We start from the raw sequence: 27,929 nt of genomic DNA on the forward strand, positions 1-27,929 counted from the left end.
TTTTGCTTGTTGGCTTTGATGTTAAGAACTTTTCTACCATTCTACTAATACTTACAATAATTGTGTTAAAAAGTGTAAAGAGCAGACTGAGTTTGCATTTTTCAGTTTATCAGGTGCTAGTTTTTCTGTTTTCTGTGTACATTTGGACCTTCCATATAGAAAGAAGGAAACTAAAATTTTTGGAGATAGTAAAAGAGTGTAATTTTAAAACTGTAAGAACTGACAGGCGTTTGAGATCTGTACAGGTTTCTGAAAGGAAAAGTCAATTTCAAGGTGTTTGTATCCTTAAAGTGTCTGTCAAATTATAGATATAAATTATAATATTTAAAAACTCTTACAACAATTTACAGTATTACAGGAGTTTTAAGTTACTTCTGGAACTTATTTCCCTATATATATTCTACTAAAAGAAATATAGCTAATAATAATTTTTAAAAATTACCTGACAATCTTTTATGTAAAAATTTCCTATTATTCGTATTTTCTTCAGGTTTCTTTTCCAAAAATGGAGGCACAGAGAGAAGACCTTTACCATTCAGTATCTGTCCAGGGGAAGGCAAGGGTGGCTTTGGTATTGAGGGACAATTAAGGCCAGTCTTTATTGAGGAACTCACAGTAGTAGAACAAGTTGGACCAACAGCAGCTTTCAGTTGGGCACCATCTATCTTTGGATGAATCTTTTCCACTTTGACAGATGGAGTCATACTGTTATTTATGAAAAACAAAGAGAGAAAAATTGGAAAAAAAATAAGCTAAAATATGTTATTATTTAACAACACTCTGATCTATTCCCAATATAATTGCAAACCTTCCTCCTACTATCTTTCTAATTTTCACATTTCTTATAATATCCATAATCTCTCCTATCCTTTTTTCCCTGACACTTCAGAGTGTCCAGGGATTTCAGAAACCATTACTTGCATTCATGGGCAGAGAGCATCACTGCAACCTGTCCAAAGCAACTGCAATAGACCCATTATGTCCAGTGAGAAATGCACCATTCTGTAGCAGTAAATTTTACCAGCATTGCTGGCATCTCACATGTGCAGGTTGAAAACCACCTGAATCAGAGGTAAAACTCCCTTATGATCAAAGTATGCAGATTACATCAAAGAATTAGGAGCCTCTAGTAAAATGACCTTTATTCCTGATGATTTAAGATGCAGCTTTGCAAGAGCTCTTCCTCAACACAGACATGAGCATTAACTATAATCTTTGACTAGGCTGTGGGAAAAGATCTGGAGGAGCTTAAAATTATTTTCTAAACCAAAAATACTTTGAAACAAAAGGCAGCTTTCTTGACATAGCAGTGTCTATGCAAGTAATGACATTTAACTCTCTTTCAAAAGGCACACTCACATTTTGTCATGGGGAACTTTGCTGTGCTGTACCGAATGCATTAACCTGTTGTTTCCGCTGATCTGCAGCTTGTCTTTGGGTGATTTCAACAACTTGGAATTTGATGATGATGCACTAGTACCTCCACTGGATGAACGACTGCTCCCACTTCCACTGCTACCTTTGTTTTTTGAAGGGAAAGATGAAATGAGGGGAAATACTGAAGAGGAGGGAGGAGTCAAAGGCGGCTTGCTGGAGGAGCTGTGTCTTCTTTCTGTAAGAGTGAAAAAGGGTTTTTAGCTCCCATATAGAAAGAATTTGTAAATACTTCATGTCATTTACTCCATTAGCATTTTTTCTTTATTGTCTTGGGAGGTTCCTGCCACACAGAGAGCATAGAGGATTCAAGCCTCTCTGTAACCCATGAGGTTCCACTCAAGGCTGGTCTCCAGAGGGTTATGGGAATCTCTCTGAGCTTTGGGAGCTGCACATCTCAGCCAGAAAAGCTTAGCTCTCCCTCCATCTCAAACAATCAGCTCTGGACCTCAGACACACAAAGCCAAGAGAGCCTTGTCCTCAGGCCAGGCAAGCTTAAATATCACATTCCCTTAAAGGATAAGAATTATCTGTAAGTATGTCTCCTAATTGTTAAAATGATATTGAATCCAACATTTTCACTTTTACTTCATGACAAACTTCTGGTATGATCTACCAGACCTCCAGTATGGAACACCTCTGAAAACATCAGCTCAAATATTGACCTACACTGGGCTTTTTGAGCATTCTTGGTTTTGTTTGGTTGGGTTTTCCCCTCTTGCTTCTATTTAGCAGCAGCACCACCAAAAGCAGCAATACTCTTCAGCAAAAACCTGAGTATCTGAATTAAGTGAGGTCAGGTTCCATCACTGGACATGTTTTTTAATTAACACCAAACCATGAAAACTTCTATGTTTCTAGCACCACTCCAGGTAAAACAGTGTCTGTTGTAAAGGTAGGTTTTTAGAACCATGAACTCTCAGAACACCTGGCAGCTCCCAGCTCTGCCTACACAGACCGTGTGCTCACTGACACACGGACACCTGTGATTCCTCGAGGATCTGTGTCATCAGCGCCTTCTTAAAAGACACGTCTGGCAATCAAGTAAATGAAAACCACAGTTCTAAGAGACAAGAAAGAGGCCTGTCAGGGGAGTGCAAAGGCAGTGGGAACACCTCTTTTGCAGCCAAGTATTGTTAGAGGTGCCCAAATCCACCACAGATCAATCTCAGGATCACCTTACAGATTTTGACTCGAGTGAACTGTGGAAGCAGCAGGCTACTCGTGAAGCTACAAATAGAGCCAAGAGTGACAGCCAAGTCCAGTGCAACCTGTGCAGAAGCCTGTGACCCTCTGGGAAATGTAAATTAGTACATCTGTGTTCTATGACCTATTTGGAAGTAGCACTTGAAATGTGTTCATTAGCTTAGAAAATAAAAGTAATGAATGAATACAGAGATTGGACTAAGAAAGAAAAGAAACCAACTCCTGTGTGTTTCTCTGTTTAACTGCAACAATGGGTGCAAACTACCTAACAAATCTTCTGCAAAATTTTGCAAAATACTCATCATTTCTGGATTGGTAATTACCAAGAAGTGGAGAACTCAAGTGTGAAATGCCCAACAAAAATACCAAACAATTCAGTAACTTATCATCCATCTCAAGGAACAACTGCTTTAAAATTGTAGTATTTAAAACAATTAGTTATCAAAATCATCCACTTCGTTTTCTAGAACAGCTGCCACTGAAGAGACTGTAAATGAAATATTTTAGCATATTTATGCTCTAGTAAATTCCTGTGCTTCTAGTATGACGCAGTGCTTATTGCCAAATGGCTTTTTATAGCAATGGCAAGAATCCCTGAGCAGCTCTGTTCAGTTACTATTTGAGAGTTCAGTGATGCTACACCCTGTGACATAATGAGAAACATTACTCAATGCTCTTCCACATTCTGTATATTTAGAAAATTAAAATCCAAGTGCTTATGACAGTTACAAATAAGCTCAAATAAGCCAGTGGATGACTAATGCAATCCTTGGGAGGTTGTTATGATGACGTTGTCTTTCTGAAGGAAGTGAGAGTATTACTTTCTTGAAAAAAACCTAGCAGATGAAAAGAAGAAGGGACTAGACTAAAACTGACAACCTCCTTGCATTCCATCAATTAGGAAGAAACTAGACAAAATAGTAATCCCAGCTATTTATCTGGATACTAGGAGTATTTCTCTTCTGGCAACTGCAAACTGAGATGCTACTGCTATTTGCACAAATGTTCATTCAACAGGCTCAACCAAGTGAGTGTTTAATTGAGTGTTTTAAATTGGTGATAACAAAAAAAAAAAAAAACCTAAGAGAACTAAGGCTGATCACACACAAGTTTACTGTCTACCTGTCAGAGAGGATTTCCATACACAGACACACACACCCAGAAAAAAATCCATCAAATTAACTTTTTTTAGAATTCTGGGACAGTTTCTGAAAGAGATATTGTAACACTGCAGGGCTGTGAAATCTTCACTTATCACTTCTGTGCATAACCACGACTTATGTTGTCTATCAACAAAATAAGAAGAATTTTCAGCTCATTTTTCATAACCTGGCTAGACCTACTTTTTTTGTTGACATACACACAAATTGAGGTAGGGCTGCTACTACAATTTGCTTATATTTAATGTTTCAGTCTTTTTATAACATTCATGGTTTTAAATGAAATCTACTTAAGAAGTGTTTTACAAACCATGTGAAGAGCACTGAAGTCTCATCTTAATAGAGAAACCCAATATTATTTTTGAAACCAGACGTGTTAAGAATTGCATATTTGATCTCATGAATATAGTTACAGACAGATTGCCACAGTTTTTACTGGAAAAATGACTACACAAACTGTCACTGAATAATCAAGACCACCATGCTTTTTATGCTAAGCATATTACAATAATAAATTCTACTAATCTTCTGCCAATTTAACATAGTTCCCATTTGTCATTAATTCTGTCTCAGCCCGAAAACATTTAAAAATATAACTATCTCCAGGTGTTCAGTTTTCAAATTTTAAAGGCTGCCAATCACATCCCTTCCCTTCACGTAACTCTTAAGAAGAAAACAATTTTTTAATGTCATGATTGCTTATATAGCAGATCAAAGTGATATTCCCATTTCTGCATCTGTGTATGATGATTCTAAACCCTACTTTAGGGGAAGGAGGGGTTTTATTGTTGTTGTTGGGTTTTTATGTTGATTTTTTTTTTTTGTTGGCTTGTTTTGCTTTTGAAATATCAGAAAAAAGTACGTTTTGGCTTTGGACAAAGAACTCAAAAGTATTCCTTGATGCCACAGCACTGGAAAGAATCTGATCTAAAATGACAGCTGTGTTCAACACTAAACTTTAACAGATAAACTCCTCCTTAAACACCTTTGCATTTATACAACAGGTTTGTGACACTGTGGAGAAGGGCTGGACAGAGTTAGAAAGCTGTGAAGAGAGATGGCATCCCATGTCTGCTCCATGACAGGCAACTGTTAACTATCAAGTTGGAAAAACACAGCATTTCTGTGCTATAGCTGAGCAAGTATCATATATGCATCAGGCCAAAGAACACAGGACTTCCTGATAAAATATAGATAAAATAGATAATATAGATCTCTTCCAGAGCTTAAAAAAAGCTTTACCTGGCCCTTAGTCTGGCTGCCAGTTTTCTACCAAAATCCTATTTTTCATTGTCTATTTCCTACTAAACATGTAGCAATCTCTGACAAAATGCAAAAAAGTAACCTGGAAGGGGCAGGGAAAAAAAAGATGGGGAAAAAAAGGAGAAAACTTTCCATTGTGTTTGGGTACTACTGCTTACTCTTCTATCAATGAGTAAACAGTTGGACTTACTGCGACTCATAACTTATTGCTATATTAAAAGACAATACCCTTTTATTTAAAAAAAATATTTTTTCATAAAATGCCACTTTGCTGCATGTTTACAAAAAAAAATTAATTTAAGAGTAATAATAATCTTAAAAATTTAAGACATTCCTCCCAGATTTATGCTTATTTCCAAAAAGCTAGCAAGTATTTTGTGCTGTTCATTCTCTCTGGGCATCAATTAATAGCTTTGGGCAGCAAATACAAGATGTACAGATCAAGTTTCATAAACCCATTTTTTTTTTACTGACTCCTTACATAAGTACTGGGCAAAAAGTCAAAGTGCCCTGTGTCAGTGCTGGTGCAGCTGCAGTACAAATGAAGCACACCCAGGAGCATACACATGAGTTTGGTTCAGCTAGACATGCTGGAACTTCAGTGAACATTCACAAAAAGTGTAACACAGGTTAAGAGTATTGTGTAAAGTGTTAGAGTACTCCTCAAACTATAGGATTAGATGTGTATATTGAAACAAAGCATAAAAAAGCCTTTATGCTTAAGTAATTGTTATTTCATGTCTGTATCACTAAATGCAAGCACAATAATCATGAAATTTAAACTTGTCCTTTATCATACTGAGCTACTGTGTGTCTTGTCATCTGAGAAATTTAGACAGGCATATCAAAACAAACATCTTCTACCTGAGGATAAAAAAACTTATTTTCTGTCAGCAAGAGTATTTCATCCCTAGAATAATGGAGAGCTAGCTGACTTGGAGAGCTAATTGCCTTTCTCCACGAAGCTCAGATCCATGACATGACAGCAGAGCACAGACACTGCTACGGAAGGGCACCTCAACATAGCTCTAGATTTTACTCAGTAAACAACTAAAATCTCCTTTGCAGCTCTAGGCCACCAGCACTCTGATCTCACCATGACAAAGATAAAACAAAAATTAGGTTCATGAGGATTTTGCAGGAGAAACTGGGAACTAAAATAATCACAGGCATGGCAGGCAAATTACTCCTCCTTTGCTGCCACCCTGGCAGTGTGCAGCTGCTTGGTCTGTGCAGGAGCTTGATCTGCTGCTCACTCACTTATTGCTGCTTCATTATCCTGCTCTAATCACGGGACCTAGATACCAAGGATTCTGCCTTAATCTTCCACTGATGTCCCTTTAATCATGCCATCAATTCTGTGCACACTCCAAGTCAGGATGAGGTCGCTCCAACTGGGGGGTGTTTGATCTTACACATTCAGCTGAACAGAGAGCAGCTGAACAAAGCCATCTTCACTTCAGCAAGAAGGTTACAAACCAGAATATTGATGGAGCCCAAGCAACCAGTATGACAGACCAACAAGGGCTGATGGGCACCAGTGCTATCTGTCATGTCCTGAGACGCTTTGTCTCACTGTTTCACAAAAAACCATTGGTTTGCATCTGGCAGCTGGTATTATTAGTTTATCAGTGTCAGCAAAACCACAAGAAGAAACCAAACTGTCAGTCACATACTCTTGTAGCACCGAGAAACAGCCATATATTATATCTTTTAAACAGATAATGGCCAAGCAATACTGAGGCAACCTTATGTCTTGCACTTCCTCACTTGAGAAATACTCAGCACAGTAAGTTTATAATTTTCCTTGACATTTATTTTGGAGAACTAAAATCTACTCACAAGTGATCACTGTGCAAAATATGTTCAATAAAGGTGTGTTGAATTATGCATAAGCAGGGTCAGTTTTGTTGCTGCCATTGAAGAAAAGAGAGAGAGAAATGGAAAGTGATCATCCTCACTAGTAAGACTCTGAATGCCAACTTCAGTACTTTGAAATATTTCAAAGAAGAGATAATTATGTAACTATAATTTAGGATAAATGATGATTTTGATGGTATAACTACAGCATAGCTGGGATGGGTTTTAATTCTCTAGTAACACACTACCTGGGCAGGAATGCCATCTCCTCTGTGATATCTGCTGCAAAATGGCCCCAAACCCAGCACACCTCCCCTTACAGCCAAGATTGCCACCACAGGAATGAGTGAGGAGCAGATTGCAAACACAGTTATTAGGAATATAACAATAAATTAATGTATTTCAATAAATAACCTTCAAATATCTCCCTTTCCCAACTGCTGCCTCTTCACAATCAGTTTTTAAATTTTTCCTTATTTGTTACTAATCCTTTCAAAACCCCCTTGTATTCAGCACAGAAGTAATTCTGTAATCAATTTCCACAGGATTTAAAATTCCTCTATATAAAATACATGGGTTTTCCCCTGAAGCATCAAGCACAGTGCCATCCCAAGCCTGCAGGTTTTTTGTGTTGTGTAGTGGCAAACTGGAATTAAGGACACTCCCATCAGCTTTGCTATTCAGAGCCCCCTCAGACCAGTAAAACTCTGGAGAACAGAGCGGGAAAACTGATAGAAGCAGGGCACAAAATTATTCATGGAGCAGAACCACAAGCAACAATGGAGCCAGGGAGACCAACTGTTGGAACATTTCCCCTCATCATGCAGAGAAGGATGTTCTCCTCATCCTCCTCGTTCAGGCAAACCCAAATGCAAGCCCTTTAACATCCAAGCCCAAACTTCTGGTACAGTTCCCCAATGAACTTGCCAAGAGGGGTGGTTGGTAACTGTCCTGTAAACCTGTTAGGCACTGAAATATAAATATGGCAGAGTTATTATGGAAGGACAGTAGAGTGTCTCAGATGGTAATGGGGCCATGGAGAGATTACAACATCCACACTATGAACACTAATCTCTGTAGCCTGTTGATGACACAACAATACCTGTCTGATTAAAAGGCAGGTATTGAGTCAGTAATTCTTCCACTATTAAAAAAAACAATTCTTATTTGAAATAAACTTCAGAAAAGCCACAGTGATGACAAACAAGAGCATCAAACAGACAGAGGTAAGCAGTACAGATCAGTAGTGCCTCAAGATGCACTGAGGGTCAGCTTTGACACTCTGGGTCAGCTTTCTCAAAAATACAAGACAACAGTTTTCCAGTTGCTTATGTTTACCCTGAATGACAATAAAGAAAAGGTTCAGTTTTTCAAAAAAGGTATAAAGCAAATTCCAAATAAATGCCTCACCCCAACACCATTGCAAAGTTTAATAAAAACTTTGGTAAACAAAGGATTAATAAAGAATGGTGTGTTAAAAGACGCAAATAAAAAAGGGAAGAACCACCAGCGAATTTCTGCTTTTCTCTCTCTCAGCCCACTCTCTACCCAGAAATTAGATTTCTATCTCTAACACCATGTTCTTCCTCTTCAGCATCAATAACGTTCCTGAGAAAACCTTATCACATATTATAATATTGTCATGACTTCAGATGAGCTCACCTATCCAAATGCCTGGCTGGCTTTCATCTTTCTAATGTTTCTATTCACACCAGAATGGGAATTAAATGTTTTCCCCTGTAGCTATTTCTTTACACCTAGCAAATTTTAAATGTTGTATGTTGACTGTCAGACTCAGTTCTGCTACAAAAGAAAAGGTGCTGACAATGAAAACTTGCTTAAAAGCTGTTAGTGAACCAAAATACAAAGGGGGCTACAGCTAACTCAAAGTTCTGAAGATGGGTATAAAAGAAAGGCCTTGAAATGGAAAGCTCTCCACACAAAAGAGATCAACAAGAGGGAATTGACTTTGTTTTGAGCCTGGAAATGGGAGGAAATATCATAGGGTGTACACGAAAATAGTGATGTCAGCTAAGGAAATCACATTCTTTGATTTTGTCACTAAGAAACTAGAGGATAAAAAGACACAGCACAAATATTTTTCTTATATACTGCATGACTAACTAGTGACATCCACTGCCATGATACGAGAGCTTTGTAAGATTAAAAACTAAAATATAAACATGTACGTGGCTATTTGAACTGGCCAACCTCAAAGCTCCTCTCTGCTGATGGAAGTGAGGAGGGAGCTCCCGGGGCTCTCTCTGATGTCACACCTGTGTCACCTACAGATGTGAAAACCCATGTGCTTCCCCTTGGCAAACGGGGGGTAGTGCCCACCTGCAGGAAAAACTCAAGAAACGAGAACAGCACAGGGTTCTGCCTGCACAGCCAGCAACTCTCTTTCTGTTCTGAGGTTTTAAGCACAAAATGTTTAACTCTTTCAAAATGGAAAAGAATGATGGGAAGCAAATCAGTGGTATTGCAATATTTTTCAAATTTCCAAAATTTGAAATCCCTTGAGATGAAAACACACAACTTGCAACATCAGTGGAAAGCAAATAACTTGGTTTCTTAAGTAAAATCCGTACAATACTTTACCCCAATTAAATGCATAGACATGGGAACATTAGTATTTAGTATCTGGGGTTTATGATTTAGTATTAATTTCTAAGTTTTACCCCATTTTTAGGCATTCGTAAGTTTCGAAGGATAAAAAAAAGATCATTGCTGCTTATTTCATTATCACTGATCGATCACAATTGGCATAAAACAACTGTTTTAATGTTTAAAAACACTGATCATGTTAAACTTTACACTAATTAAAAATTTACTGCAGCAAAATCCTAGGGAAATCACTAATACAGTCAAATGAGGGCACAGACCTACTGTGCCTGCACAATAGTGTCTTTCAAATTAAATATTACCAGTCTTTTCACACTTCCTTTTGAAAGAATGGAGCAATGCTGTAATTAGGATGTGCTAACTAAAATGTTTGTGCAGTTTAACCTTTTAAATGAAAAACATGACTGCACTTGACACATGCAGGCTGTGCCTGCATTTCCCATTTCCTCCGGAGCCCAGACCCTCCTGCCCACAGCCAGCCATCCGCAGTGTAACACCAGTGTGTTTGCCCTCTGATTTACAAATTACACGGGTGAGCACGCCCAGGAAAACAAGCTAAAATGAACACACTCTTACTAGTTTCTTTAATTAACATTTTGATTAACAGCCGCCAATTTATCTAAGGGGCTGACGGGACTGCAATCGGCTGTCTAATGTTTGACTGCTATTTTTTTCTCTTGCCAGTCTCCCCATCTGAGCTGTGGCTTTTGGGGATTTTCAGGTTTCAGCAGGGAATGAGCTCAAAGCAGCAGCGTCTGGCGCTGAGGGGCACTGCCCCTGCCCAGCCCGCAGCCCTGAGGATCACAGCTTCGGGCTTTGTTGTCACTGTCCGTGGCCAGCTCGCTGCCCGCCCGCTTCTGGAGCCGTGCCAGACGGCTCCGGTGACATTTCAGAAGGGCTCACGGGGCCGCTTGCAGTGTTTAATCCCTCGCTGTGGGATTTTCCACGCCGTGCACAGAGCTCGCCGAGGCCCGCGGCTCCGCAGGCAGCGCCACCGGACACATCCGGGCTGGCCATGGCACCTCCGGGCCGGCCTCGGGCACCCCCTGGCCACGGGAGCTCCGGGCTGGCCACGGGCACCCCGCGGCCACCATGCCCCCAGACCTCTGCCCAGCCCTGGCTTTACCCACAAACCTGCTGCCGGCCACTCTGGGGGTGGCATTGGCACCGGTCAGACACAGCCAGGCGCAGGCTCTGTGGATGCTCCTGTGATTCCCACCGAGAGCTGCCAGGCCTTGCCAGCGGCTCCAGGACAATTTCTCCAGAAACGTGCCTGTCCACCAGCCACCCCGGGGACACCCAGCACCCCCAGAGCTGCAGCTCCCTTGGGTATCCCTGCTCCGAGGGACAGTGTCTCTGCACCCAGGCAGAGACTCCTGCTGTGCTTTTCCAGCAGCAAAAATTCACTCCATTATTTACTAGCCTGAACTTCCAGATCAGTCTCCACATCCTAAGTCTCCATGCTCTGAGGTCTGACTGTCAAGGTCTGATTTCCACCCAAAGCCAGCACAGGGACAGTAAAATCTAATTTTTACCAAATGATTAATTTCTGGATCATTTCCTAAGTAATCACTTATAAAAATTATAGCATATCTGCTGACAAAAGGAATAGAGAAAACCAGTTTGTGGCTTTTGCTCTTATTTTAAGTAACCATAATCAAAGCTGAAATTTTTGGTTTTCCCTCACTTATCAAATTACACACAAATTCATTTTTAAAACCAAGCAAATTACTTTTTCACTAACATAAGAAGTTTGCCAAGAAGAGAGGCAGCTGGCTTGTACAAACACCTTTGTGTATTAGCATCAGTGTGTTATAATACTACTTTTCATCATTAAGAAGGTTTAAACAGAAGAAGAGAGTACCATTTCAGCAGACTGGGCTTTGTTAGGGTTGGGGTTTTTTTTCTTTATTTAAAGAAACTTGCAGAAACCTGGAGGTTACTGCTCCTATTACCAAGCTTAGAAATTAATACTAAATCCTAAACCACAGATACAAAATACTACCATTCCCATGTTTATGCACTCAGAATACTAGACAACAACCAGCTCCTCTGTGGCTACCAATTTCAAGAAGTTGACAGCTCATGTCACCTACCCATTAATTGTTAATGACAACTGAGAAATACAAAGACATTTCCTTGGATTATGCTGTTTTTAAAACACTACTTCTTCCACCACTAAAATTAGTACCAGAGGCATGTGTGTTTTTAGAGGATTTGTTTCTACCATACACCCCTCTACTTCACACCCATAATTAAAACTGGGTAAGTCTCCAACAGATTTTAGTGGTTCACAAAATTCTTGACTTCAAAATACTATGTGGGGAACCAGCACTGATGTATTTGTTAGAAACTAGAATTCTTAGTCTTTGATTTGGCTCATTCTTATTTTAGGGACAAGAGGGCAAGTAAGTTTTATTTTGTTGCTTGTTCCACAAATAAACTGACCAAGACCAGGCAATGTAATTCCCACATGGAACAATGCAGAAAGCTGTCTCCCTTCTGGGTAAGAGTGAGGACAAAGAACCCAACTGCTAAGAAACCCCAGCAGCTGGGCATCAAGGCAGGAGCTGGAATGGAAGGGAGAGGCATGACGGGACACTCACAGGGAGAGAGCAGCCTGGGCCCATGGGAAGGCACACAATGGCACAGAGAATACAATGGGATTTTTTTGCCTGCTTATGTTATAGCAGGAGTTTAGATGTCAACTGCCTCAATCCAGGCATTTTTACCTACTATTTTCCAATGTCTAAAGGCTTCTGAGTAACACTAAGCAGTAAATATGCACAAGGTTTCACCTTGAGATGGATTGTGCGTGTGGCACAGTGAAATCATGTGCTGCCAGTGTACTGTGACAAATGCAAAAGTAATTTTACTTAACGTAGTAAAAGCAACCCATTATGTAAGGCAATGAAATTACTAAGTTCTTTTCCTGGTACTAAATATTGCAAGAGGTTTTATTTTCTATCAACAGTACTTGGAGCCATTGAAAAAAATCCCCAAAGCATCAACAGCATTAGATTCAATATAAACACTCATACCATCAGTTAATACCTGAGTTCAGAAGGCTAAAATTAGCCCTGCAAGCTGTGATAATGCACTGTGCAGATCCATACACAAAGAACACCCACCTGCACACACAGGGAACGAGGCTGCAGAGAGGAGACTCCTACTCTGGCATCAGGACAGTGCAGGAGGGAAAGAAGCAGTTTGATATCAATCACTGCACAGAACCCAATTTCCAGGTCTTTGGAGTTACACAATCACCCAAGAAGGACAACTTGAACTGTGCCAAAACCATTGCAATGGAAGAAAGTTTGCTTCCTACCAGTCCAGATAAAGAACAGCATCAATCCCCTCTTTTTTTTATTTTCTCACTGAACACATGAAACACAAAAAGGTATTTATATAATTTGTGATGCTATCACTACACACACACATACAGCAGCTCCCTTTTATGAATGAGTACTGCAGAATGTCAAGGAACTGAAAACAAACAAACAAGAATAAAACTGGGGGAGTGGAGAGAATCCAAAAGTTGAAGTATCCTGCTTGTTTTGCCAGGAAAAGTCATTTTAAGAATAAAAATTTTCCAGCCAATCTTTTACTTGCATTACATTTCTTGTCTGGTTTTGTAAACCGAGATAAATGCAGGTCTATCACATCTCCTTCCATTTGTCTACATGCCAGTGTTCTGTATTTCAAAATTAGGCAGATTGTAGTAAAACTGAAGAGCTGGATTTGAGACAGTGCCCTCCCACCCCCTGCTGGGAGATGTTCTGAAGATACTGGTGTTTATCATTAACAATCAGAGCTGCATTCAGACAGCAAAGGTAGGACTTCTTGGTACTGGTACACAAGGAAAGCAGGAAGATCTTTGCTGGCTGGACACTATGAGCACATTCCAGCCCAGTCGTGCACTTATTAAATTGGCCAACAAAAAAAAAAAAAAAGGCAAAACACAACATGAAACCTGAAGCTCTGTCTGTGCACAGAGCAGGAGGTGCTGCAATGGGAGAGTGATGGCAAAACACACGGGACAAAGCCACAGACAACCAGGCTTCACTGTCTTCACCACATATTAAGAGTCACTTATCCTTTCTCAAAATTTAGCAAACTCAGGCACCGGTTTCACAACCACTTTAAACTGGCTGGTGCGAGCTAATACTGCCACAGGCAAAAAGCATTCCTGCCCTCTCCCCAGTCCTGACCACTCAGTCTGAGCCTCTGCACCATCTGCTCTGTCCACAACAAAGAGCAGAGCCATCCTCTCAAAGGCCTGACAGTGTCACAGACCAAATGCCTGCTTGTGCCAAAGCTGGCAGTGAACTGAGCGAGGACTAGCGAGAATTAAACTGTGACTTGATCCCAGGGACAGGGCTGCAGGCGTAAGAACTGGGCACAAAAACCAACTGGGTTGTGAGCTGCAGTAATGATAAGTTTGCCAGTGCCTAGAAGCTTTGAGGGGTACATAGAAAAAAATCAGACTTCCAAGGAATTTCATCTGATTGATATCAACAGTGCATAAGCTGGGCTTGCTTACACTACAGCCTGCTTATGTTTACATTTAGTACTGTCTAAGATGATTTTCTTGTAAATATTTTGCTTTAAAGAGATTGTTTGGTTACTGGCTACTATTATTATTCTTCCTGGAAGGAAGAGAATAATGGGCTTTGAGCCAACATCAAACATCTTAAAACTGATCAATTGAGCACTCCAGCGTGGTTACTTAGAAAATCAACTTTGCTCCTATAGGGGGTGCATGGAAAGAACCCCTCAATTTGCTATATGACACCACACAAGTCAGCCTTAGCAAAAGAACAGCAAAATCACAAAAAAAGTAGAGCTACTGCCTTGTTTCTGGAAAGGAGTGCTCTGAAGTACCAGCATTAATCAAATTCCCAGAACCTCTAGAACCACAAGGCAATGGATTCTGAAATACGTGGATTTTTTTCTCTAGCAGCTGGAGTGTTTTACATACTGCAGAACAAAACAAATATATTGGGCAAGATTACTGGTTTTGATGTTTTCTTTTCCAAGTGAGCAAGCTTAGAAGTTCCTCAGGTTTCAGAAAACTGGAGCGAGTCCAAAATAAAATAGATGACTGAGTACAGAGGAACAACTTGACAGGCTTGTTGGTGCACAATCAAGTGACAGCATTTTATGCCTTAGTATCAACTCCACTTACACAACATGCTTGTTTACACCAGAAAAACAAAATATAACTGCTACTCATGCAGCACAGAATAAAGGTTTCTATACAGAATTATGTCATTTCCAGGGACTAAAATTAGGAAAGGACATCGAGTCCATTAGATTTCAAGTGTACAGCCACAGCTATTGTGAATCTCTGCCACCTGGACAACTGGGACAGGGCAGAGGAAATAGCAAACAGTCCAGGAGCTCTGCAGGGCTTTCACCACATCCTAACTATCTGCCAACTCCAGCCTTCCTAGATATGTTCTTGTAATCACAGAAAAAGAAGATAAATATGGCCCTAAAGGTCAGTGCCATCCTCAGTCTGAATAGAGACAAATCCTACAGAGATACACACTTGGCACTGACCAGTTCCTACATGTCCTTCTCAGTCTGTGGCAAGCAAGATGTGAGCATCAAGCCTTGCAATACCACACACATGTATAAGTTTATATAATTTCTATGGCTATTAAAGCAGTGTCAGATATTTTTAGAAGCTAGCTGGTGGATTGCTTCGTGACCCACACAGTGACCTTTGGTCAAATAGTACATGTCACTGTGATGGGAGGGGACTGAACTGTGGCAGTTTTAAAACCTTCCCTCTGACCTTAGAGGCCAGCAGAGAGCCAGTGTGGCATCTTTCCAGGCATGTACATGGCTACATGTGGCTTGTCAGAGGCTGCAAGCCAAAAGGAAACTGAAGAAAATGAGTGCTAGCTAGTCCCATGCCAATGATGAGCAGGGCCAGAGCTTTTACAGAGTACTACAGGGCTTCTCATTATACTCTAGAAAAGTGAAAGAACTAAAAACAATTACTTCATGAAGCCCACCCTAATACAGTAGAAAACTAAAATGTTTAAGAACTCAGGTGACAACTTCAACCATACAGTAACAAAAGAAACACAGCCAATTTTCCTCTTAGCAAGGAGAAGAGCCATGAATTCCATGTGAGTACCATATGTACCATCACACAGTGATGAAGAGCTCTTAAAACTCCCAGTGTACATCACATAAAAATGACAGCTCCAACCCAGCTCTACAGATAATCTACAAACATCGGAAAGTTTTAGCCTCAAAGGTGGAAGGGTGCCCTGAAAGGGGCACACCTTCTCCCTAATGCACAGAATTCACCACAATGCTCCACAGAAACCAGGGCTTTTCCAAGAGCCAGACATGACAAACAGGTTCTTTGCAACCAGCAGGGTCAGACAGGGAGGACACAGCACAAAACCGCTCCTGGCCCGGCAGAGGGAGAAAATCCTGTGTGGTGAAAACGTAAGAAAAGAAAACACTTCCTTTCAGAAAGCTACTTCATACAGAATTGTGAATTAGAGGTTTTGTGACAATCTTGCCAAACAAGAAGGAAAAACTCAGTTATGTAGGAACTGCTTCAACCCTGCAGGAGCCTGGTCTAATTGCATCCTTTACAAAGCAGTGCAGAGGGAGAGTGTCATACCAACCTGGGCAACTTGTTATCAGGGGAAGAGAGAACAGAAAATAGGACAAGAATCTCTTGACAGTGGTCCTTCTTTCTCTAATGCAACTTGGTGAAACAAAGAGGATTGCTGCCTCTGTGGGCAGCAGCACTCTGACACAGCAGAACTTGCATAAGGCACAAATGTTTTTCCTGTATTTTTTTGGTATTGTTGAAAAGATTAACCTGCTTCCCAGCTGCACAACAACTGCAGGAATATATACACAAGTTAGAGTAAAAATAATTATTTTCAATACAAACACTACATTTCATATTTGTTTCATCAATAGGAGATAATAAGGTTTGGAAGTATTTTGGCTGTTACTGCCTGAGATAGCTAATGATGGCCTATTAGAGCATAATATTATGACAAACTTACATAAAATTACATATAATATTTATCCCTGTTTATTTTCTAAATTTAAAAAAGATATTTTTAATTGATCCATACTGTTAGAAGCTCTCACAGAGTTGGATAATGCAAGAGCTAACCAAAGACTGATACTGAAAAGCTGTTTGAATTACAGGTAGACTCAACACACCACTTAGAAATCTGAATTGCCTTCCAGGCCATTTACATTACTTGGATATAATTATTTAGTGTTAAACTGAATTAAGCCTAATGAGAAGCTTAAAAAGGTGGCATTAATTGTGTTATTTTGAAAGTGAATTTGACCCTGCAGTTAATAAATAACTTTTAAAAAAGCCATGTGGTTATTGATTGCTCTTCATCAATAAACTTACAGGTTTCATTGTATAGAAGGTGTTATACACTCCCTCTTCTGGTTATATCTTAAAAATACAGTTTCTAGACTTAAAGTGTATCATATGTTAGTTTTTAAGTGTATCATATTGCTTGGAAGACAAAAACCGTCAAGGCAGTATCATGTTTCTTTTTAAAAAGCCAGCAAACTGGTGATCAAAACCAAATAAATAACAGGTGAAAACTACTTGACACAATGCCCAACTAAAGTAAGTAGCAGCTACTTTTTAGCTGTGTCTAAAACCAAAATGTTATAGATTTCTTTTAATTTGGTAAGAAAAATATTGTCCCAAGTCTTTCTGAAAGCTTGACTCATGCCTAATGCCTGGTTACCATTCAGTGCACTATTGCTGTAGGTGAGAATGTAGATTTTAAAATGCTGCCTATTTTTCCAGAGGTGGAAGTTGAAGTTTCTGCAAAGCATTGTTTTTATGTTGGTCCAGCAGGGATAACTTTTTTCCACCTAGTACACTACACCTCATCTTCCCTGGGGGGGCATTCTTCTAATAGCAAAAGCTGCTGAAGGCTACACATACATCCTACTGTCTAAAAAATATTATTCACAGTATGGAAAATGAGAATTGTCGAATAACATTAAGAAGTCCAAACAGAAACAGTAAAGGCAATGCAAAAGAAACTAAAAGATGAACTATTAAAAGGTGCACACACATGCATGCATCCATCTCTTCCCTTGATGCTCAGTGCCTGATAAAGCCAGATCTGTCTCAAGCAGGACACATTCTTGTTGCCCTCAACCCCACCAAAATGTGCAAAATCCAAGAACATCACAGCATTACACAAACCACTTTAATAGTATTGCTGCCAAAACATTGAGAGAGGAAAAACTTGTGAAAAAGCTTTTGTTTGTTTTGCCCTGTTTAGCCTCTCCTCCTTTCTACCAGTTTTATCCCTTGTTACAGAGCAATAAAACCAGCACTGTACCTACTTCATTCTCCCTCCTCCAAGGTAATTTTGTCCTACCTTCCTTATTTAGCTTCCTCCTTATTGTCTTCATCTCTTTCTTTTTACATGTCTTTGACTCAAGTTCTTTGTTTTACATTTCCCTTTTTAGCTATTCCCCAGTGTCCTCTCTTTCCCCTCCTCGGACACACACACACAGACTGCAAACCACTTAATTCCAGCTGTGCTGAGGCAGCCCTGCTAAAGCTGGGCACCACTGCCCCAGGCAGCTACTGCAGAGCCAGCTGTACTGGGAGCACTGGAACCTTCACAAGAAGCAGTGTAAATGATGGTTGCTGATGGGATTTCCTATCTGACCTGTGAAATTGGGCTTGCAGAGAAAAAGAGACCATCCCAAACAGCAGTTCTTCAAGAGTCTGATGCTGGGATGAGAGGGCACAGTCTGTGCAACTGGAAACTATGTACTTCCATGGGGAGGGGGAAGGCAAAAAACCAACCAAAAATTATTTTCTTCGTGACAGTTCAATACTCAAAACAATTTTACAAGCTTCCCAGAATACTCCTCCCTGGAATCACAAAGCGCTGTGGTATTCACTGAGGTTTGCAGTTCTTGGAATAATCTACACAGTTCATGAGAACACACTTCTCCCCAAAAAACAAATGAGAAAGTCCTTATAAATAATTCATCTGCATGTGGTTAGCTTTTGAAATGAAACTACTACTAACCCCACCCTCCAACACTAAGTTTGTATCTCCATGACTCTGACACATTCCCATCTCTCCAGAAGAGCAGAAATCAGTCTTTGTTTTTTCTTCAACTCAGGCTTCTTCCGCCTCCCCAGCTCTTACACGGGTTGCAGCTCGGTTCTCCTGCACCCAGCTTGGGGCAGTGTGCCAGAGCCTGCGTGCCCATGGCTGCCCTCAGTGTGTGCCACCTCCCCTGGCTGAGCTCCAGCCCGGAGGAGTGGCCTAGGCGGCAGAAAGAACCCTTTTAGCTGAGAAGGAAACCTTCCAAGGATGTGGATCACGTAAGCTGATGCAGAGTGGCCTTCCCTGACCCTGCAGAAAGTCAGGAATGATGGCTGGGAAAGCTGTGTCCTGCTCGTGCTGTTTCCTCTCACAAAATGAGTTCTGAGTGATGAAATTCAACCTTAATTCTAGATTAAGTCCTCTCAGTGTCATTTTTTTGTCACGAAACAAGTCATTTTTAATTTGCAGACCTGATGCAACTATCCCACCTGGCTACCCTCAAAGTGAAGCTGTAGTCATATACACTCAATAGCAACTTTTTATTGGAATTACTTGTTCTCTTTAGATCTTATTCCAACCTATTGATCAGCATGCTTTCTCCCTCTTGCTGAACTCCTGTTTCTGTGATAGTGAACATGGCACTGCTTCTTCTTTTCCCACAAAGATAAATATTTGTTTTTCGTTCTTTCTTTCCACTTGTTCTTCCCCATCACCATTTGTTTTGAAAAGAGAGCAGTCAGTCCCAGTGTCCAAACAAATATCCAGCAAGGAGATCACTATAAAGGAGCAGGGTTCTCATGGAACCCTTGCATAATTTTGTATGTTAGACTAGTTTTAAATATTTTAACATTTCAGTAAGAATAGAATAGAAAAAATATACTGTCTCTTCAGCCAATATTAAACCAAAAGGATTTTTGCATCTAGGTCTTCTGCTATGGCAAAACAGCATAAAATTAATTTCACATTAACCAAAGGTAAGAAGAGCCTAAAGCACACCAATCATTTGCAGTTTGCAGTATTTTAGCACACACAGGGCTATCGAGAGAATAACATGAGTTACATGGTAAGCAGTAAACTGAATAATCAGTATCTCCTAAATCTGAAGCTGAACATCACCTTTTTTCTTAGCTGATACTTAAAAATTGCTTTGTCTTCAACCAGAGCTTGACAAACTCATGTACCCACAAAAAGGAGGAAGTTGTACTAGAAAACTGCCATCAGCTTCTCCAACAGACTCCCTGTGCTTTCATGCAATAAACAAAGACCACAGCCATTCTGTGTACAAAAATAATCTTCTGCATGTGAACAGTCTGTGATGATACAAGTAACCACAGCACCGAACTCCACCGCTCTGTAGAATCTGCATGGCACATTTGGTATTCAGCTAATGGCTTGGGGGTGCACATTTCAAAGCTCAAAGCATGTTTACAGAGTTTCTTTCCACATTATAATAATTTCTTATTTAATGATGTATTATTTAAAAATTACTAAATAGCCAGCTGAAACTTTTCCTTCTGAAACAAATCCTGTGCTGACCTCTGAGCACGTTCCCTGCTATATGCCAAGACAATTCTTGCAAAAGCTACAGAATTTCACAAATTTCTACTAGGAAATTAAACTAGTTGTTGCTGGACCCACAGATTAAGATCCAGCTGCTGGAACCTGGACTGTGTGGAGGACTGTGCATTTAAACAGAAGCTGCTAATGATAATTTGTTAAAACATATACATTAACCGGAGCCATAATATGCCAAATGCCACCTGTGCATGTTTGGCAATATGCTTGGCAGATTGCTCCAGCACAGCTGTGACACACAGAATATTCAGGTTTATTTTGGTTGTTACACTTCTACAGAAGATCACTGATACCCAAGAAAAATCTTACAATTTATAAAAAACCTTTTCACACTGCTTTAAAAAGACTTCAGTGAGCAGTGGACATTAATTACTGAAACAAATTGCTTGCTGCCAAAAGTATGCAGGCCACAATGAAGACTTATCCCTCCAAAATGAGGATGAGCTCAAGCAATCTCCCACGAGAAAAAAAAAACCCACAACACTCAAAAAAAATATCCCCAACCAACCCAAAAACCAAGCAACAACAACCCAGTCCTCAGGTCCAATGGCTTTGGAACAAGATTCAGTACATTCCTTTCTTTTCTTATCAGCTTCAAATGCTGCCTTGTACAGACACTTTATCTTTGACTTTGTAATCCATGAATTCATGCTAAACATGATCTCTTATTCTACTTTAAACACGCAATACATGCACAACAACTTAAAAACATTAAATATTGACAGATTTTTCAGAACAATTAGCTGCTGCCAAATTTAACAAAAACACAGTAGGACAAATTTATACTCAATTCATAGTGTGAGAAGAACTCAAACATTTAACACTGCAGGGACTGTAATACTTAAGTTATGTATCATACACATCCAAAACACATCAGCACACCAACTGAGATAGTTAACAGGTCATTTTTCTCAATTAAAATCACAAGTATCACGTGTTCTCTCTGAATCCAGACACTTAACACCAACACAAAAAAAACCCTTTAGGACTCTTGAAGCGGAGACCTGTAAATGAAAGGTGGGTGTGGGCCCTGGCTGGGGGAGGAAGGACCTCGGTTACACAATCAGATGAAGGAGAATCACTAAAGACCTCAAAATGACTCGGAGGATGGACCCGAGTGACCAGCAAACATCTCTTTCTCTACTGCCAGGATCTGCCCTCCAAGTAAAGGGTTGTGCGATGCTCTACTCCAATTCCACAACTTCCTAGAAACCACAACAGATGATGGGCATATCTGTACAGTAACCCTGCTTCTGATTCATACACTTCATGTTTAAACCTGCACTGATTGGAAACCAGAATGTTTAAGCAATTCCCCATCAGCTCTCAGGACAGCAGCAGCAGGCAAAGCTCCCGGTGGTTGCTCACCTTTGCCACTGTGCCAAACCCATGGAAGTTAATCAAAACACTTGACATAGCTTTTTAATGACTCAACAGCCCAACACTATCATCATCTCTTTCCAACATGTACTGTATTCATGGTTTTCACAATCACTACATGAGTCACAGGCACTCTCAGTGTAAGTTTTACAGGTATAGCCTTCATTATTATTGCTGAGAGTTTAACCCTACTTTGTATTCATGGAAACTAAGGCACAGAGGGGGAAAAAAACCTCTGGAAAAAAAAGACAAGTTAGAAGGAAGAAACCCCAGACATGTCTATGCTGATGCTACTTTCACACTGCTGAGCTCTCTCAGGCACAGAGCAGCCCAGCCAGGGCAGAGAAGCAGCTCTCATTAGCCAGGAGGCTGATAACCACAGGGAGATGAGATAAACCTGTGGAACAGCTGAAATGCCAACAAAAGGTCACACAGCCTGAAAACCACGGCACTTCAGGGCTTCCACGAACAACCTGAAATAACTGTCACCATGGCTTCCTCAAAGAGCAACCTTTGGGTGCAGCACAAGAACTGCATCCACCATGTCTTGGGGGAGGAAAGAGCAGAAATCAAAGGGAGACAGGCACATCCCGCTGTCCTGAGGAGTGTGACAGCTGGCACACCATCACCCAGGGTGTAGAGAAATACTCCTGGAGAAAAACACTTTCTGAGAATAGGTCATCAAGATAACTGATCCCAGGGGCTTCACCCACAAGACTCAGTGCCTGTACATTTTATCTTTTTTCCATCTTTCACCTCTGGACTGATCTTGACTCATCTAAGGAAGATGCTGATGCCATGAAAGCACAGCCATTCACAAAGCAGCAGCAGGGACAGGAGCAATAAAGGGCAGCCATCACTTGCCTGGCCCCCAAACGAAAACAGCTGTGATTTGACAGAACACAGGATTTGTCTTTAAACAACTTTTCTTTGGCTGGCTTGCTCCTGCCCCACCATGTCCCCAGCACTGCTGCCACCCTAAGCCAAGGGCCAAAGCCATTGGACTGCCCTGCAGGCCAGTTACTGTTCACAGGCTGGAAGGAATGCCACAAGCTGACTTCAGACATCTCATTATATTGGATTGCTCTAAAAACAAACCTGCACGTGGTGTTATGCATACCAGCTTTACGAATCAAGCATAGTACATATATCATAAATTATTAAAATGGAAATTCATAGCCCAGACATATGCTTCGATTGCCTAAACAAGTAGAATTTTATTTTACATTAGTATATCTTCTAGTCAAATGCATGAAATAGAAAAGAATCAGTTACATAAACAAATCTGTCATTTGTATCAATAAAGTATTTTACTGAAAAGGTTATATATTCTAATTAATAAGGTTACATTTGAATTATTTCTGACTACTTATGGTCCAGAGAAATAAGCCAGCATATGTCCTGCAAAGCACTTTCAGCCTACCTAGTTAAGTAGTTTATCACAAATATGCTTTGGAAGAAATTAATTAGCTCATTAGGTTTAACTAATAGTTTGTTTAGCTTTCCTCTGACAAAAGCGACATTTTAACAGAGCATATTCTACTACTTCAGAAAACAAAATTTCACATGACAAATTTCAAAGAACACCAAGTACAGCAACACACATCACCAGGAGCTATAGAATATTTTAAGAGATTAATACTTCTCAGGCAACATTTAAAAATAAAAGATCCTAAGAACATAACAGAAAGATACATTGATGGACTGCAACTTTTCAAATTTTTCAATTCCTGAAATCATATAATCAGTAAAAAACTTAATTCAGGGTGAACTGACTGTGATGAATCCAAAGAGTGCTTTACCTTTTTGTTATCATGATAACACACTTTTTGTTTTAAAATAACCATGTTTTGAGGACTTGAGCAATTTCCTTCTCCTGAGCTATACTGTTAAAAAAATTAGATCATTGTCTGGTAATCAATCACCTGCCATATTTATCAGCTTTTATATATTAATTTTCTAAATTAAGGGACAGCTGGGAAAGGATTTAAAAAATGGGAAGGCTGATAGAAGGCTTGGAGAGCTAGTGCTACACAAAATCACCAAGTCAGCCTCCTTACCTTTCTGAGGCTATTAGATTGGCAAACTAAGGTCCTTTAATGACGTTCACCCCACCCAAGCCTGTTTTTCTCATCAGAATGACCCCGCCTGTTTCCTCTGCACGCCACAGCCCACGCCAAGGCTCTTCATTGTTCAGAACAAGCTTAAGAAACACTAAGAATAACCTCATCATTTCTATCCACTTCTTCTACACTTCTAAAGTATGAATCTGCCACTGATGTAAGAGCTTGTATTAGAGAAATGTTCACATTTAGGGAATGGAAAATAATACTTCTATAAAATAATACAGAATGGAAATGTTATGTTAGTATTTATTATGACTTTAAAAAATACTTTCCATACCTTCATTTTGCAGTTCCCTGTTCGCTCTGTGCCTTTTAAATTGCAAACAGTGCTTACAAAAGAGCTGGAATTAACTTCACACAACAAGTCTAACAGCAGTCCAAGCAGCATTACAAGATGCCGTGTTTCCATGTCCACGCTCAAGACAATGCTGCACCTATTCAGCTCCTGAGCTGCTTCTGCCACCTGTCCACAGGGACAAACACAATGCTGCTTCCCACCAGACACCTGTTTGTCAGGCAGTGTTTGGGAATCACCTGCTTATTTCATAAAGACAACCTTGAGTGTCTGCAGCTATCCACAGCTCTCTGTCACTACAATATTACTGACCTCAAGAGGGAATATTCAATATGCCATCACTCAGAACTTGGTATCATCCAGTCCTCCCCCATAAATTTATTTTTAGCCATCAGAATCAGTTTAATATGATATTTTAGAAGGAGTTATTGGACATCTTAAGTTGATATTGTGACATGGGAGGAATCTCACTGGCAAGGGGTACACTTGCTCATGGCTAGTGGAAAGGCTTACAGCAACCAGAACAAGAAAGGCAAGAAAAGATGGCCTCTTCTTCTTCTGGCTCCCAACAGCTCTGGAGACTTAAATCCACAAAACCATGGGTTTAAAAAAAAATTATTAGTACAGCCATCCACAGAGTAACAAGCAAACTATTGAGAATTATGGCACAAAACCTATTCAGGTTATTTTCTGAGTCATGCTGTGTGACACAACTGCAGGATCCAGCAGCAAGGGTAGGGCTACATAATCCATAAGGCAATATAACAAAAAGCCAAGTTAGAGGGAGAAAGATAAGAAGTTCACCCTCTGCACAGCCCAGAAAGGCCCTTCTCCAGCCTTGAGGAAGCAGAATTGAGTATATCTTTTCTTCCCAAAGCACTGGATTTTATAAGGAGCACAAAAGGTTATCCTTTTCTCTCAACTCTAGAAGAGGTTCCCTGCCCATACCCAGCTTGTATCCTATAAACATCAAGCCATCCAGTAGGGGCACTGGCCTAGAGAAAAGAATGTACAAATACATGCACACATGGGGAGGAAGGATTAGTTCAGAGGATGCTTTGTCCATCATGTTTATTAGGAGTTGGTCAGAAAACTCCTCATGAATTTCTTAATAAACAAAAAGCTGAATTCTAAAAATCTTCTTATCCAAATATTTGCATTAAATTGTTTGTGGTTAATTTCTAGTCTTGAGAGGAGCATGGAAAAGCAGAACTGTCAACCACCCCCAGTCAGGCTTGGAGGAAGTAACCAAGCACTTGAACTGGCACAGCACTTCACATTTTCTCACTCCGCTCTAAACACTGGCCAACCAACAAAAAACAGCTTCCTTATATAGTTTATATACAAAACCACTGGACCAGTAAAACAAATACAAATTGATAATTCTGAAAATAAATAAATAAGCTTACTGGCTATTGGAAGCTTACTACATTTTATAAATTCTGCTGTAAGTTTAGCTTTCAGTTCTAGTTCACACTGTACCAGAACCCATGTAAAAATAATCTGTATAAATACACAAAGAGAAATGACACACAGAGACACAAACACACTACACATATTGGCTGTGAAATACACTAGATATGTCATTTTGAAACTGAACTGTAGCTATGCAGCATTTTAAGAAAACAAAAAACCAAAAAACAGATCTTTATGTAACTGCATTAAAATGTATATAAAATTATCAAATACAGGTTATGTTCTTTGACATTTTTTTATAATTTAATGATCTATTTACCATCTATTTAAAAAAAATTGCCAGGCTTAATCCTGATTTAACCTCACCCTTAATTATTAAAAATAGTTAAGCACTTACCATAATGTGATTGAAATGCCTGTGGTTTTACGACCTGATTACAGTGGTTACACATCACCAAATAGAAATCATCATGAGCCGGGCAAAGACCAAATATTGGCATATCTAAAAACAAAAAGACAAAATGGCATCTCTCAGCTGCTGACAATTATAGAAAAACAGTTTAATTACAGAGCCATGACACTAGTGTTGAAGCAAAATTTTAGAGACATTTGTATCAAATTTGAAAATGAGGAAAAAAGAGCATATAATGCAATAGATAATTTTGTGCTGGAGTATTACAAAAGCAAAAATCTTACTACAAAGATAAATGTAAAATGAGTGATTACTTGTAGAAAACATCTATTAGAAAACTGATTTAGGACTGATTATTTTATACCAGATGCAATAATGCAATAAAAAAAGACTGACTTCAATTGAGACAAACACAACATAAGAGGGGATGTTTTATGTATTCTGAAAAGGGCTTTGGATTTTATTCCAATGTCATTAAATGAATTCAAAAGTGAACTTCATTTGCTATTTAATTTTTTTAAACCATTTTAAACACACAGTCATTCACTGGGCAGAATTACATGCCTAATGGTTTTATTTGTTTAACAGTGCATTATAGTCCAGCCATCTGCTGCCAGAGATCCATGGAGCAGCTACACGGGAGACAGAACCAGAGATAACAGTATGTCAGAGCATGTGTGGATTGCAGAGATAACACACATACTTGGAGACTTTTACCAATAAAATTAGTTTCTGTATTCTTCCATTTTTCTGTATTCTGTATTCTTCAATTTTACTTTGAAGAATACAGTTTGTTAAGAATATATTTAACAGTTATAACTGCATTCAGAGACTACTGGAGCAATAAATTCAGCATTCACTACAAAACTTAAAGGTATATTACATTTATATAACTAAAAATGTTATTAAATCATTAAAAGACAAAAAATGGAACCTGCAAACATAATATGTGGCTATGGATCTGTAACACTATATAAAGGTTAAAAACTGATATAAGCAAACTTATTTTCTTATAAAAACCCTCAAGTAATAGATTTATCTTAATAGAAACAGAAAATAAGTTAAACTTGTTTACTCTTGTGCTAGAACTGACCCCAGAGTTTTGTTTTACAGCTACTAATTTGCCTGTGTATACTTTTAGCAACATCCACTGCTTTGTTCATTAACAGAACAGCAATTATGAAATAGAGTGTGCTTCACATTTAGTGTGCCATGATTCAAGGTAACTGCTCAGAGAAAGACACCATCAGCCCTGTCCACTTTGTTTCTCACAGACAGAGAATATATCCACACTAAAACTACTTCCAGAATTAGTATGTATCTTCAGCATAAAAAAATTCAATACTTTTATTTAGAAGACATAAGGTTTATCCCACATTTTCCACACATCTTACTAGTGCTACACAAAATTAATCATGACACCTGCAATAACAGCCCCAACTGGATTTTGCAGTTGGATGCAAATGCAATGACCAAAGACATCTAACTTGGCTGAGATCACAGTTACCCTCACCTAAATCACAGACACCTTTTCACAGCTGAGGTTACATCAAATTAACAAATCGTCTTGTTTGCACTTTAAGTAGCAACTCTTGCTTATTTATTTATATGATATTTGTTGAATAAAGCATGAAAACTTGTGACACACCCAACTACTGCAAGCCAGGAAAAATTAGTAAATATATGCTGAGGAAGGGAAAATACAGATAGGAATAATAAGCTTCTATTTTTCAATATCTACTTTCTGTGATGTAATATCAAGCTATGTATGAAAAGAAGTATAGGCTTAAATGTCATTGCTAATATTTCATGCAGGAGCATTCCCTTTGGGTATGCCCATGTATCAAAGTTTATACACACAAGCAAATACTCCAGGGTCACTTTCACCAAGAGCTGAGATGAATGGGACAGTGACAGCACGCACTGCCTGATATTTACATTGTTAACAGCCCACAGAGGCTGCTGCTGGGTGATGCCCTGACAACTGTAAATCCACACCCTGGAACCTGCTCCCATAGCTGTGCCTTTCACACTGTGCTGGATTCTCAGACTTCACACCAGCTTTACTGAATG

At 39.5% G+C, this 27,929-nt stretch overlaps 1 protein-coding gene across 3 annotated transcripts in view; it reads right to left on the reverse strand.

Moving 5' to 3' along the window:
- The window catches only part of ATXN7 (ataxin 7), an 86,708-nt gene that overhangs the window by 10,417 nt on the left and 48,362 nt on the right, over positions 1-27,929 (reverse strand). For all 3 annotated transcript variants that reach the window (XM_064723771.1, XM_064723770.1, XM_064723772.1), the window contains 3 exons: positions 25,842-25,946; positions 1,360-1,612; positions 443-705 (listed from right to left, as the gene is read on the reverse strand). In XM_064723771.1, the coding sequence (XP_064579841.1) occupies positions 443-705; positions 1,360-1,612; positions 25,842-25,946 (621 nt within the window). The remainder of the gene's footprint in view (positions 1-442; positions 706-1,359; positions 1,613-25,841; positions 25,947-27,929) is intronic.

This window comes from Zonotrichia leucophrys, chromosome 12 (genome assembly GCF_028769735.1).
Source record: "Zonotrichia leucophrys gambelii isolate GWCS_2022_RI chromosome 12, RI_Zleu_2.0, whole genome shotgun sequence".
Classification (NCBI taxonomy): Eukaryota; Metazoa; Chordata; class Aves; order Passeriformes; family Passerellidae; genus Zonotrichia; species Zonotrichia leucophrys.